Source organism: Sebastes umbrosus, chromosome 20 (genome assembly GCF_015220745.1).
Source record: "Sebastes umbrosus isolate fSebUmb1 chromosome 20, fSebUmb1.pri, whole genome shotgun sequence".
NCBI lineage: Eukaryota > Metazoa > Chordata > Actinopteri > Perciformes > Sebastidae > Sebastes > Sebastes umbrosus.
In genome coordinates, this window is record NC_051288.1 from 16793566 (window position 1) to 16808253 (window position 14688).

The 14688-nt window shown below is 40.3% G+C and overlaps 1 protein-coding gene across 2 annotated transcripts in view; it reads left to right on the forward strand.

Moving 5' to 3' along the window:
- Positions 1–14688, forward strand: part of adkb (adenosine kinase b) — a 116246-nt gene that overhangs the window by 13460 nt on the left and 88098 nt on the right. For both annotated transcript variants that reach the window (XM_037754624.1, XM_037754625.1), the window contains exon 4: positions 5831–5909. In XM_037754624.1, coding sequence (XP_037610552.1) covers positions 5831–5909 — 79 coding nt within the window. The remainder of the gene's footprint in view (positions 1–5830; positions 5910–14688) is intronic.

Genomic DNA, 14688 nt, shown 5'->3' on the forward strand with positions numbered 1-14688 from the left:
CCATGTGATTTGTAAGCTGTTTAAAACGTGAACGAGGCAATTAAATAAGGACGAACGCAGGAGGAGTGGGTGCCGCGGTGATCATTAGCGATGAATTACCCCGGTGTGCACTCAAACACTCGGGAGGACTTTCAGGCGGACCACTCCCGAGGATCCAGATCCAATCTAGCCATTGATTAACAGAGACTTGTTCTTCCTGTGAAATCACTCGACGGGGATTTTAGGGCACTCATCCGGTCTTATCGAGATAGGCTAACATCAAAGGCGAATGAAGAGGGATTGGGTAAATGGGCTCGCCTTGCCCTCCATGTAAGAGACTTAGAGGAGCAAATCTTGAATTATTGCCTCATGTAAATAATCTACTCGGCTCGCTTTTTGGGGAGGTGAGAGAGGAACTCATGAGTCACTCGGGGCCAGAGAACACTCATAGTGCTTTGGAAGCTCTCATATTTCCCTTGATGGGAAACGACGGTGGGGGCTCCATCCCCAGGAATGTAAACAACACGATGTTCCCGACTTGTGTGATCTGCCCCAACAATTTGAATGTGTTAAGCCGGGGAGATGTAGAGGTATTAGTTGTCGAGGAGGACTCTCATATCCTCTGAATGCGAACATTGCATTCAGTAACCTAATTCCACTAATTTGATTTAAGCCCAACAAATAAGTGCTTCTATTAGTCTCAAATTGGAAGGTATGAAATTGAAAAATAGCACGGTGCCTTTAGTTAAGAGTGGCATTTAACCAGAGTGTCAGGGGCAGTCTCTTGTAAAAGCACGCGTTATGTAACACAAGACCGTCCATACATTAGTGGAATGCATGGCATAGTTGGAATTGCTCTTCCATTGAACACCACGAGCGCGTTTTAAAAGCAGAGGTTACTGGCTGAGGACATTTTGTTCAAAAACAATTTCTTTTTCCTCCGCTCCCTCCCATCACCGAGAGAGCTCAGACTGCAGTAGATGGAAAGGGATTTTCTCTTCCTAAATGGCCAAGGGGGCCGTTTACGGTGTCACAACTATGGGATCACATGATGTTTGAGGGTGTAAAGGTCTCGAGGCAGCTGCTCCTTTTCGGATGGGATTTTCGAGGCGTCCAAGAGCAGGGCCCCATGCTGTCTGCACTGAAAGGTGGAGCAAATACTTCTAGGAAGGGAAAAAAGAAAAAAGCTGAAAATCCTCAGAAGCTGTGTGTCTATTTGAAATGGGTTTCTGGAGTCCCTCGGCTGCCTTCATGTTATAAACACCCACAGTGCTCAAATTCTTCCTTTGTCAAGGAGTCATAACAGGTGTCTCAGGAAGGATTTTTTTTTCCCGGTTAGCATATTTTCCACTTGCATGGAAAGTTTTTTTTTTTTCTTTCTTTATTAGGAACATTCTGCCCTGGGTAGACCCCTCGCCTTGAGACATGATATGCAGACTTTCTTTGAAGCAGTAAAGGTTACTTTCACACTCGCTCAGAATTCGGCCATGCCTTGTTAAACCAGGTTGTGCTGAAGTATTGAACACCTCTGGCTGACATGTGTTGGTAAGCCATGATGCACTTTGCATACATATTACTCGCCCTGTCTGCAGTGAGGACACACAATACACATATTTCTATGTGCAACTTCAAAATTCAAGTTCGCTCACCCCCTCCCCCAAAACGTGCAACCTTTGACCTCCCCTGAAAATGTTGTTTTAGTCCTAAAAAGGGAATGCATCTGCGCTCTGTAGCGGAGCCTTTATGTAACCAGCACCCCTTGGGATTACACTCAAGCATTTCCTCAAAAAAAAACCCCTCTTATGTAGTTAATTTAAGTTAGAATTACACATAACGCCAGTGGGAATGGTATGGTGCACCTTGAACTATTTACCATGTCATTGGATTTTCCCCCCCGATGTAAATACTTGCAAATTGATAGTCTTCAATTTACAGTTGAGGGAATGAAAAAAAAGCCAAGGACCTCCTTATGCGGCGTATCATCTCGACTGCAGTTAGGTCAATTTCCTTAGCAGGGTGGACACGTTTATATAGCCAGCCCCCTGGGAGGCTGTTTGTGTGAACGATGTGGAGAATACACATTATTCATGTTCTCAGCTCCCCAGATAAAGACTCTATCTCGCAGCGTAGCCCAGCTTTGCATCACGTTACGCCTAAGCATTGAAGCTATTGATGTTTGAAATGGCAGTATGATGGGAAAATACAAAAAAAAAAATGATAGAACCGCCTTCAGTATTTCACTGGAGACCCAAGGGTGTTGCTGCGGTTTATGTTTGAAAACTCAGCAATTGTTTACTCCCCACTCCCCAATGTCATGTCTGTTTTCTTGACTCATTGTGTTTAGTCTGTTCCACTCATCTCTAAACTCCGCGGTACGGTTCATACATCAAACATTTAATCAGATGTGGTCTCCAAACAAGTTATCCGGCTATGAGGTTTTTTTGTACACAAGGAAATTGTAAAAACTTGTTTTTCTAATTGCTCTGAAAAACACCACCGATGAAATACAAAATGGCTGCCTATCTGGAAAGATGAATAGCTTCTTTTTTATTTCATGCATCCCCTTTGAGGGAGCAGTTCAAGTTCCCTCAGAAAATAACTTTCGCTGCTCATCTTGCTTTAATACTGTTTGGCTAACTACAACCATGTGTGGACAATGTTCCTCTTTTGCTTTTATCAAGTTGGCATTTAGACCCTAACTGCCTCTTTTCAATTCCAGCAACATTTGTGGTCAAGTATCCCATTTAACAAAATCCAGCACTTGCTCGCAGCTTTTTATTTTTTTGCTCTTTTTTTCTTTTTAAGCAGTTTATATAAACAGCGTGCACCTGGAAGGTCACAGATGAAGAATGGCAAAAAAAAAAAAAAATAAGTATGCCATTTTCAACTATATTATATTGCCGAGTTGACATGCTGCTGTCATTTTTACAGAAGGACAGAAAAGAAAAAATCAAAACATTTTGATGAGTTAACCCAGTGATTCCCACAACAAGGGGGTTCATCTGCAGTTGCCAGGATACGTGTTACGTTTGTAGAGTAGCTCGATACATTAAAAGAAATAGAAATTGCAGAGAGCCGTAACACTGTGTCTTGCAATTGAAGCAGAGAGGTTCAAACGGGTTACTAAAAGTAATGCATAAATGGTTTAAAATAGTCAGGTAAAATGAATAGCTAAATGGTTGAAATTGTAAGTGATAGATGAATGGTGAGAATAGTTACCCAAAAAGTAATAGATAAATGGTTGAAATAGTTAGTGATAAGTAATAGATGAATGGTAGGAATAGTTCCCTGAAGGTAATAGATAAATGGTTGAAATAGTTAGTGATAAGTAATAGATTAATGGTAGGAATAGTTCCCTAAAGGTAATAGATAAATGGTTGAAATAGTTAGTGATAAGTAATAGATGAATGGTAGAAATAGTTCCCTAAAAGTAATAGATAAATGGTTGAAATAGTTAGTGATAAGTAATAGATGAATGGTAGGAATAGTTCCCTGAAGGTAATAGATAAATGGTTGAAATAGTTAGAGATAAGTAATAGATGAATGGTAGGAATAGTTCCCTAAAAGTAATAGATAAATGGTTGAAATAGTTAGAGATAAGTAATAGATGAATGGTAGGAATAGTTCCCTAAAAGTAATAGATAAATGGTTGAAATAGTTAGTGATAAGTAATAGATGAATGGTAGGAATAGTTCCCTAAAAGTAATAGATAAATGGTTGAAATAGTTAGTGATAAGTAATAGATGAATGGTAGGAATAGTTCCCTAAAAGTAATAGATAAATGGTTGAAATAGTTAGTGATAAGTAATAGATGAATGGTAGGAATAGTTCCCTAAAAGTAATAGATAAATGGTTGAAATAGTTAGTGATAAGTAATAGATGAATGGTAGGAATAGTTCCCTAAAAGTAATAGATAAATGGTTGAAATAGTTAGTGATAAGTAATAGATGAATGGTAGGAATAGTTCCCTAAAAGTAATAGATAAATGGTTGAAATAGTTAGTGATAAGTAATAGATGAATGGTAGGAATAGTTCCCTAAAAGTAATAGATAAATGGTTGAAATAGTTATTGATAAGTAATAGATGAATGGTAGGAATAGTTCCCTAAAGGTAATAGATAAATGGTTTAAATAGTTAGTGATAAGTAATAGATGAATGGTAGGAATAGTTCCCTAAAGGTAATAGATAAATGGTTTAAATAGTTAGTGATAAGTAATAGATGAATGGTAGGAATAGTTCCCTAAAAGTAATAGATAAATGGTTGAAATAGTTAGTGATAAGTAATAGATGAATGGTAGGAATAGTTCCCTAAAAGTAATAGATAAATGGTTGAAATAGTTAGTGATAAGTAATAGATGAATGGTAGGAATAGTTCCCTAAAAGTAATAGATAAATGGTTGAAATAGTTAGTGATAAGTAATAGATGAATGGTAGGAATAGTTCCCTAAAAGTAATAGATAAATGGTTGAAATAGTTAGTGATAAGTAATAGATGAATGGTAGGAATAGTTCCCTAAAAGTAATAGATAAATGGTTGAAATAGTTAGTGATAAGTAATAGATGAATGGTAGGAATAGTTCCCTAAAAGTAATAGATAAATGGTTGAAATAGTTATTGATAAGTAATAGATGAATGGTAGGAATAGTTCCCTAAAGGTAATAGATAAATGGTTTAAATAGTTAGTGATAAGTAATAGATGAATGGTAGGAATAGTTCCCTAAAGGTAATAGATAAATGGTTTAAATAGTTAGTGATAAGTAATAGATGAATGGTAGGAATAGTTCCCTAAAGGTAATAGATAAATGGTTGAAATAGTTAGTGATAAGTAATAGATGAATGGTAGAAATAGTTCCCTAAAAGTAATAGATACATGGTTTAAATAGTTAGTGATAAGTAATAGATGAATGGTAGAAATAGTTCCCTAAAAGTAATAGATACATGGTTTAAATAGTTAGTGATAAGTAATAGATGAATGGTAGGAATAGTTCCCTAAAAGTAATGGATAAATAGTTGAGATTGTTAGATAATTCATCTATATATAATTATATATAATTCATCATCTATTGTTAATAGATGAATGGTGGGAATAGTTAAAGTAATGGATAAATGATTGAAATAGTTAGCTAAAAATATCAAACGGTTGAAATTATTAGCAAAGTCATGTGTAAATGGTTGAAATGACCAGCTGCCACTCTAAGTGGCCAATAGTATACCAACCTCAACTTATTAATGATCTTCATATTGACAATAAAGATTCTGTTGGCATTCTAAATGTATTCTGTTAGCATAATGTTAGCATGCTAAAATGTATTATTTAAGTCTGGCATGTTAGCATGCTAACTTTTAGCATGTAAGCATGCTAACTTTTAAGACGTTATGTAGGCATACTTACAAGATGCGATTTAATATGTGTTTAGCATGTTAGCAGGTTGTGATGCTAACATTATTATTTCAACTTGCTTGCATGGTTCACATTACAACTGAGACTCACTGGAATTTGGTTAACATATGACATGTTGATAGTGATAAAAAGGTTGATCCTCGGAGTCATTAGGATTCGTTCTCTGGAGACCACAAATGTCTGTACTAAAATTCATTATCTGTATCCACAGCTGCTCTACAACTGTACCTGTGTAACCTCTCCTAATGGATTTTGTATTGACTAATTTGTGGTGCTTATGAAATGCAATTTCTCCTCACTCCTCCTACACATGTTGTAATGTGACGAGTGTTGATAACCCTGTAGTCTGCCCATGTTACAGCTGGTTGTATCTGGTGTTTACACTAAGCCTTTATCAGCAGGTCTGGTCTGATTCACTTAGTGGTTAATCTTGTACTTATTTGTTTTTCAGGTTTGAAGAAATTGTCAAGAGGAACAAAGTCGAGTACCATGCCGGCGGTTCGACCCAGAACTCTGTGAAAATTGCTCAGGTTAGTGTTCTCTGGCCCTCCGTAGTGTGTTTTGAATAGACGGTGATATGCTTCTAACCTTAGGTCTGTCAGCCTGGGAATACAGAGCATAGCTACACAGCATGTTGACACATTACAGCTTTAGGTGTTGTGCATTCATCAGACCTGCCGTGGAAAGAGAAAGGCGGGGAGGATTCATAATATTTGCAGTGTTATCTAGTTGGCCTAATTTCCTGAGACATATCAAACATCAATTAGAGAGAATTACAAGTAGATGCAATTAACATGTCACAAGGAATTATATCAAACAAATGCTGATCTTCTCCCTGGCTGTTAGACAGATTTGAGCATCTAAAAGAAATTGGTGATAGTCCAAATCTAAAATGGCAATCTGAACTTGAGAAGATTATTCACTGAATCCTTCTTTTTATTTTTTTTTTTTTTAAGTGACTGCAGTAAGTCTGTGAATTTGACATGCAGTGATTAGCTGCTGATAAGGCTTTGGTCTGCTCACAATAAACAAAGAAAAAGCACCCAGCTGAAAAATAATTCTCTTCCAAGGAGAAATGAGTGCAGAAGCTAATTGAGAGGCTGATGTTTGTGAAAGCGCCGTCTCTTTCTTGTGTGTGGGTTTTTTGTTTGTACGTGTCGGTACAGTGTGTAGAGTTCGTCTTTGTACACATGTGCTTGTGTTTGTGTGTGTGAGTGTTTTTTTATGTGTGTATTTAGCACAAGATAGATACAGAGAGAGGGAAAAGAAAGCCGGCAGGCCCTCAGGCTGCCACCATCTCCATGCTTTGGAGACAGTAAGCATCCTTTAAAAAGAGACGCGGAGCTGTGCACCTCCATACAAACACTCTTTAATTATCACCATCAGAAGCGTTTACATAAACCTCAGTCACTCACAGACATTAACTGCCAGCTTGATTTTATTGGCCAACAACTCCCCCTATTTTAAATAGCGTGTGTGCTAGATACAGTTAAATGTAAAGAGGACCTATTGTGCTCATTTTCAAGTTCATACTTGTATTTGGGGTTTCTACTAGAACATTAGAATGTTTGCATGCTTTAATGTTCAAAAAGCACTTTACCTTCCTCACCCTCTGTTTGAGCTCCTGCCCCGCCCTCTCGAAGAGCCCAGTCTGCTCTGATTGGTCAGCTGGCCCACTGTTATGATTTGTCAACCGAATTAAACTCTTCGGACTCCGCTCCAGCTCCGCTCGAACCAAGCCCCCAGGAAAAGTGCCAGGCTTTTTTTCGTGGTGGCCAAACGGCGGAACAACAACTTCCGTGTCCATCATGTGATGCCATTTGGCCCAAAAATACTTTTTCCCATAGACTTACATTGGAAAAGATATGTCTGTAACTTGGCAGATCATTTTTCTTGAGGTGAATCAACTTCCCAAATACGAACACTTAAATAGCCCTTATTTAAATCATTAGGTCCTAAAAGTTGGAATATGTACTAATAGCCGAATCCAGAGTTATTTTCCTTCCTCCGTTCATGTGAATGAGCCCCAGACCGAGGCTGGACCGAGGGCTGGGAGGTGGCGTTGGAGGAAACGCTACTGCGCCTGCTCTATGGGCCCAATGGATGCGGAAGCTCGCCGGATGATCCGGGTACTTTATATCACCCCGGGGAGCCCGCCCCGAACGCTGTATCCAGTTCTCTTTATACATCCGTGGCTCGAACTAGCTGTGTTTGAGGGCGTGCCAAACTAGCCGCTAGGCAGGTATTATGCAAATATGTTACTTGGTGACATCACCATGTTACGGAAGAAAAGGCGTGGACTTTGGGCTTTGTAACTTTGCAGACCTTTTACATGCACAAAAACACTATATAACACACTAAAGGAAAGGGAAAAAGCACAAAAGCATAAAAGGTCCCCTTTAAAAAAGAAAAGAGCTGGTGGGCTCACTTTTCCACTTACAACCTTGAAAATTGTAACTGCAAAATTTTCAACAGAGATTATATCCGTGTTTCTTGTCATTACACTAGCTAAAGCTATAGATTTAGTTTGGTCTGCTTCAGTAAAGACCTTGCCAAGGATTTATCATGTTTTATTTAAGAAGACACTGCAGGAACTGCCCCAAGGTGCATATCAAGTCCTTTGTGAAATCAGATGGAGAAGGAGATCTTTATTGCAGGCCCTTGCTGGAGAAAGAGCCGTCATGGCCTCTGTGCCCCCGTGAGAAGCGTTCAGTCAACTAAATTGGTCTTATAATGGCATGGCAGACCCCAGTCAAATGTTATTCTACTCTGTTTATTTGGATATTTACCCCCTTCAGAGAGAAGATGTAGAGCCGATTCTGAAATGCTCACGATAACAAGAGTGTTTTCGTCCCACACCCAGAAGTCTCAGAAACAGTTTCTGTCAATATATACCTTGAAGCACTGACTTTTTCCACATTCCACTTTCAGGTGATGGTGTTCTTTTATGAAAAATGTATAATGCATAACCGGCTCCCAGATTATCACATTGTAGCACTTGCAATATGTGAAACTTCAAACCCTGCTGTATTGTGGAAGCTGAACCTTCAAACACGAATGATATGCACCGCAGCACTGAATCCACATCAAAGGGCCCAGTGACTTAAATGAGATGCTCGATCCAGGGCAGGTTTGCTCAGGAGCACCAACCGCTGCTGGAGGAGGGAGAGAAGTGTTCAGAGGCTTTGCACAGGAATCGCTGCGCACGCTGGGAAAACCCAGGGTGTGGGAGGATCAATGCGTTTGCCAGTAGAACCCGTACTTTCCTCCAAAACCTAACCGCTTCATCGGAGGCTGTAATAGGTTAAATACTGCCGCTTCATCGAGTTAAGATTTCTGCACTATCAAGGAAAACCTAAACCTCGGCTTTAAGAAGATGCAGAATCGATGGTAATTGGATTTAGTCAAATGAGAATTGACCAAGCTGAAGCTTAGATGGATAAGTATTGTTTCCCTTTAACCGCTGTCCCTGCCCCGCTCTTTGATCGAAATCATCCGTTGCAGTGTTTGCTAGTCGTCGATTGGTTACACTCAGTGCTATTTTAGCCCTGAGACTTTTTTTTTTTTTTTCACTTTTCATGCATTATGGCTCCTGTCACTACTTATCCATATTCAAAGCACACATCATGACAAACTACAAGTCCCAAGGTAGATGTATCAACTAGGGCCGTCAATTAAAATAAAAATATTGAATCGGGATTAATCGCACATTTTTTTTATCTGTTCAAAATGTACCTGAACGGGAGATATGTCAAGTATTTATACATACATTTATATATACTTATCAACTTGGGAGTGGGCAAATATGCTTGCTTTATGCAAATGTATGTATATATTTATTATTGGAAATCAATTAACAACACAAAACAATGACACATATTGTCCAGAAACCCTCACAGGTACTGCATTTAGCATAAAAAATATGCTCAAATCATAACATGGCAAACTGCAGCCCAACAGGCAACAACAGCTGTCAGTGTGTCAGTGTGCTGACTTGACTATGACTTGCCCCAAGCTGCATGTGATTATCATAAAGTGGGCATTTCTGTAAAGGGGAGACTCGTGGGTACCCATAGAACCCATTTTCATTCACATATCTTGAGGTCAGAGGTCAAGGGAACAGCTAGTATGACATGGTTGCTACCAATGGATTCCTTAGGTTTCTAGTTTCATATGATACCAGTATCTTCAATCGCTTTAAAACTGAGCCCGCTACAACCTAAAAATCAAGTTTCTAAGAAATTAGTGGCGTTAAAACAAATTTGCGTTAATGCGTTATTATCACGTTAACTTTGACAGCCCTAGTATCAACACATCTTACTTCCTTATCTGTGCACCAGTGCTCCTTTATAAGCCTTAGATTTTGTTTGGATCAAGTCGGTGAAGTTGCAACAAGCTTGTATGTCTGGCTCTGATTCTTAAGAAGAAGAAGAAAAAGAAAAAAAAAAGCAACGATAGAAGTGGGTTGGAGGTTGTTGGCTTTGCCCAGGCTCTAACAAACACCATGCCCTGAAGGTGCATCCGACATAAAGGCTCACCTACTGGATGTTGCAGGGCTGTAAGGTAACAAAAACCAGCCCGGCGTTGCTTGCTCACATACAGCCTCACACATCAAAGGGCTTCTCCTCAGATAGGGCACGGCGGGAAACAACAATCCTATTTTATTTTCAGTCATTTGTAGATGAAGGGGGGGAAAAAAATGGCCTTTCTGAGCATGCGATGCAGAATCCGGTACCGCCGCCTCTGAGCATGCATGGTGTTTATCGCAGGTGACAGAATCGGTGGGGCGAGTCGGTTGACTGGAGGGCTGTATCAAGAAGCACAGTCAATTCATTTAGACAGAACATCAAAGTCCTCCAACAGCTCCTTAGGGCCACGAGATTGAAGTCTGAGCAGAGACAGGCTCATAGGGAGTTATTGCCGCTGCCAGGGAAGTAGATCCTACTCTTGAGTGCCTCGTGTAAACCGTGCATTCTCATTATGCTCCTCACAAATCAACTGCATTGACATATTTTATTTCTTTGCACTGTAAGCAGGCTTTGTACCCACTCACCAAAGGGACAAATTGCTGTGCCTAAGTGCCCTAGCTGTGAACGCGTCACAAAAAAGTTGTGATTAACTATGTTCCCCCTGTTCTTTATTTAGATTGCACGCTTTGTTTGCAGTCCGTATCATCAATTCACCGTGATGTCTTAATTATTGTTTAGAAAGTAAAGGCTTTTGAAAAATCTGCCGTCTCTGTTTTGGTTATGATACCTGTTTAACATTTCCTCCGACTTGGTCAATCATGGACGGGGTGAGTGGGGCCCAGCAGGCTTTGGATGTTGGCTCTGAGCTCTTAATTGGAAACGCATGTGCAGCGCCACACTGTTGAAAGTTGTATTCAAAAAACAGAACAATCCCACAGCACTACTTCGACTTCAAGAAAAAAAAAAAAGTTCCTCACCAGCTCATATTTTGTAGGGGAATACTTAAAAACCGGGTTTGATGTCTCATTGAAGGCATTGACTTATTTTTCTCGGGGTGAAAATATTCCATGACCTAATGTTTGGCTTTTACGGCTCGTTTTTTTTGTTAAATAAATAAAGAACAGCAACTTGCCTCCATTCGAATGGGGCTAAATGAAGAAATGCCTACGTCTGGTTCCACTTAGAGAAAAAGAGGACAGTTAAGGAGAAAGAGTGGAGCTTTTGTGTTCAAACTGTGTGACTGAACTTGCAGGAGGATGTGCTTATGCGCTAAAAGAGGGCATTCACAATTTTACCGTTGCTTTCTGTTTTTACATCTCACACTTTATGATTGGTGTTAAGACAAATATTCTTTGTCTGTGAGGAGACTTTTTGAGTGATTCGATTTCGGGTCATTCTTGGATAAGAGCTTTTTGGTTTTTGATCACACCGAGTGAGCTTGTAGTTGCATAGATGTCGGCGCAGCTGTGCCGAAATGAGCACACTAATGACCGATTAAAACCTGAACCCTGGTGGGCCTTTGAGTTTCACGCCGCAGAAATCAACCCTCTCAAGTGTGTGCCTGTTGTTAAAGCAAAAGCCCCTTGTTTGTTTTAAGACAGGTTAATTGCTGAACCACTGTTAGCACCCGCTCTGAGCCGTTTTATGGCGCCGAGGTCTTGCCGTTTCCTCCCCATTACAAAGCAGCGGAAGGTTACAGTCTGTTAAGCTTCTTGTGAGAGATGCATGAAACCAAATGGATTTTTCCCCCCTTTTTCATTCCCATCTCCACTCATTCTAGACATTCCAGGTGTGCAAGTGTGCACTTGAGGTGGGGAGGTGGGGGAGGGGGGGGCTGCCATTGTTTTTTCCCCGGCACAAGCAGCGGAAGCAACGAACGCCTCATTCGCTTTGATGAGCGATGTGTTCATGCGTGGGCTTCAATGTCACCCGCCATGAGGCAGCTGTGAAGTCGCAGCTCACGTCTGCGGTGCCATTTACTCAATGATGAAGTGGGGAGATCTCTGTTGGTTCCACATCCACCTCCCCTTTACACACACATGTACGTGCACACACACGCACCGCCTGAGCATGTGTTCCTCCCACCTCAACTGTATTGTGACTGTATGTCACAGCTAATACCAGCACGCATTAAATCTCAAGCTCTGTGATCACGATGATAAAGGTTGACTGGGCGATTATGCAAGGCTTTGTCATCAGAGGGGATTTGTTAACAGCTGATTGGCCCCGCCGCGTGGCGCCTCCTTTCTTCTGTTTCCTCGGAATTTGACTTTCACACGAAAATAATTTGTTTGATTTAATTTTCCTCACAGATGCGCGAGATTTTTTTGTGTTGCCCTGGCGAGAAACAGCACAGATTGCCGTATAGGTGACATATTACCGTCCTCTTTGAAGTTAATTTGCCGTCAAATTTGCGACTTAATTTAAGCTGCCAAAGGGAAGACGTGTGGAGTAGATTGTAACTCATAAGTATGCATTGGAAAGAGTGTTGATTAACATTGAGGGCTCGAGAGACACACTCCACTCAACGTGTATCATCTGGCCTCAGAGGCTGGCAGTGGAATTGAATGTGATATCTTGCATAACGTGTCCTTGCTTTAAGTCCTTGGTTCCAGGCTCAGGAAGAAAGGCAGCACCGTTGGCTTGCTTGCTTTTTTGCTTGGCTGTTGTACAGTTGCCCGGGCTCGAGGCGAGCTCTGAGTGAAATCTAAAAGGACTTGTGAAAGAGACAGTAGTCCACATATCTGGCAGCATTCTCATGTCAAATTAGCGAATGATATTTTGCACAGGACAAGTCGCTGTATTCTGCAGCCACTTGTACGTTTGGTGCACAGGCGATTAAAAAAAACTGCTCACATGAACCTTTCAGACTATAAACAATGGTTCATTAAACAAACTATTGGTTGGAATCATGTGTTGACACAGGTCAAGTCACTGATGAATGAAAAGATGATTGTGCATTTTACACAACCGCTCTACATTTTCATACGATTATTGAACGATGCCCCCTCTCTCATATTTCCCCGCAGAATGTCTGTGGCAGTAGCATTTATTTGGCACATTCTCAGCATGCTCCCACTCTTGCGGTTGAAGTGTTGCATAGCAACTGAGAAAAACAGCTTTAAATATTTTGGTTAAAAAGGTCTTAAGAAAATAAAGAACAGCCTGCAATTACTGTTCATTTCTCCCGAGTTCATAAGTTTAAGGAGCTGTTGTATTGTGCCAAGTAATAAATGAAATACCAAATTAGGCTTTGTGTTTGCTTGGAAAAACTGAGAAAACGGTGCGTCTGGAATATTACGTCCCCCTCGTGCCAATTCAGTTATTCATCTATAGCTATTTTGTTTATCGAATAAATGCTGGCAGCTGTCTGCACCTCCACTAATTCACAAGTGTTTTGAAACAAAGCTCGCGGTAGTTTTCAGAGTGCAGCTTGGCTCAGTTTTCAAGCCGAGCGAGTATATCTGTGACAGGATGGAAAATGTGTAGGTGAGTGCAAATTTGAAGTGATGTGCCTCAGGAAAACGGATGGGGATGGATCGACGACGGGGATGGGGGCGCATGTGGAGAGAGAGAAGGCTGGATGACGCACAGCAGGTGACAGACAGACACTAATAGTAATGGCTCTTATCAGTGCTTCGCTCGCTCCCTCTTTTCACATGGGCTCTGACATCCTCCTCCTACTCCACCCCCTCCATCTAGCAGGGGGTGCTGGGAGCTCGCTGGGTTGTGCAGCCCGCTCAGACGGAAAGAGCCTGCCAAACACCGGTCCCCTCACATATAAATTGCATCATTAACATCGCCTAGATTATTCCAAGCTCTCCCACCGGGTTTATGGCAGCACCGGCTCAACTTAACTATTTGACTCGCTGAAGACATTCAGGTTTCCTGAGTGAGCTGTGCTCAGATCTGTGGTGAAATGCGCCAGTTCTATTCTCTCTTAAGGTTTTAAACAAATCCAGAGGAAATCTGTCTGCTTTTTTTTCACCCAGAGAGGCTTATTATATAGTCTAATGTGCTTTATTTTCTATGTGGAGTTGTCAAAACTTGAGTGCTGTGTTGTCATGCACACCAAAGGAAGACTGGTTACTATTAGGGCTGGGCGATATGGTAAGAATTAGTGCTGAGCGTCACGGCTGGAATCAATTTTGTTGATAGTATCTAAATATGTATCACACTATAACAAATCAAATGCGTATTTAATGGAACACATAGCTGTGTTGCACTGCATTATATCAGACAAGTCTCTTCACATGAATTAAAACAAAAAGTTCGATACCCAACTTTGTAGTTTTTTATCACAATTTATAGTCTGTATTATAGCACTGCGTAAAATTGAACAATAACACAATATGCTCATTTAATCTAATCTATGTTTTCAATGAAAGACGATACATGTTAAAATTTGGTAGCATCTAGTGGTGTGGTTGCATATTGCAACCAACTGTGCACACCTTTGCTCACTCCTGTCTTTTTTAGACTGTGGTAACGTGAGCCGATGAGTGCAAAACCATGGTAACGCCATACGAAAACACAACGAATCTTAGTTTCAGGTGATTATACACTAATGAAAACATAGTTATGAATATTATATTCCATTTCTGGTAATAGATGAAAAGTTCAAAGGAACAGTGTGTATCATTGTTTCCCATTGAAATCCGACCTTATAGTTTATAATAGTTCAATTTCATAATATAAATAATATTTTTCTGACATTGATATATATCACAATATTCAAAATCACATGATAAAAAAAAGGTAATTGATGTTCAATGACATGCATTACACCAGACAAAATTCATCATATGTGTAAAACAAAAACTCCAATAACTATATTATT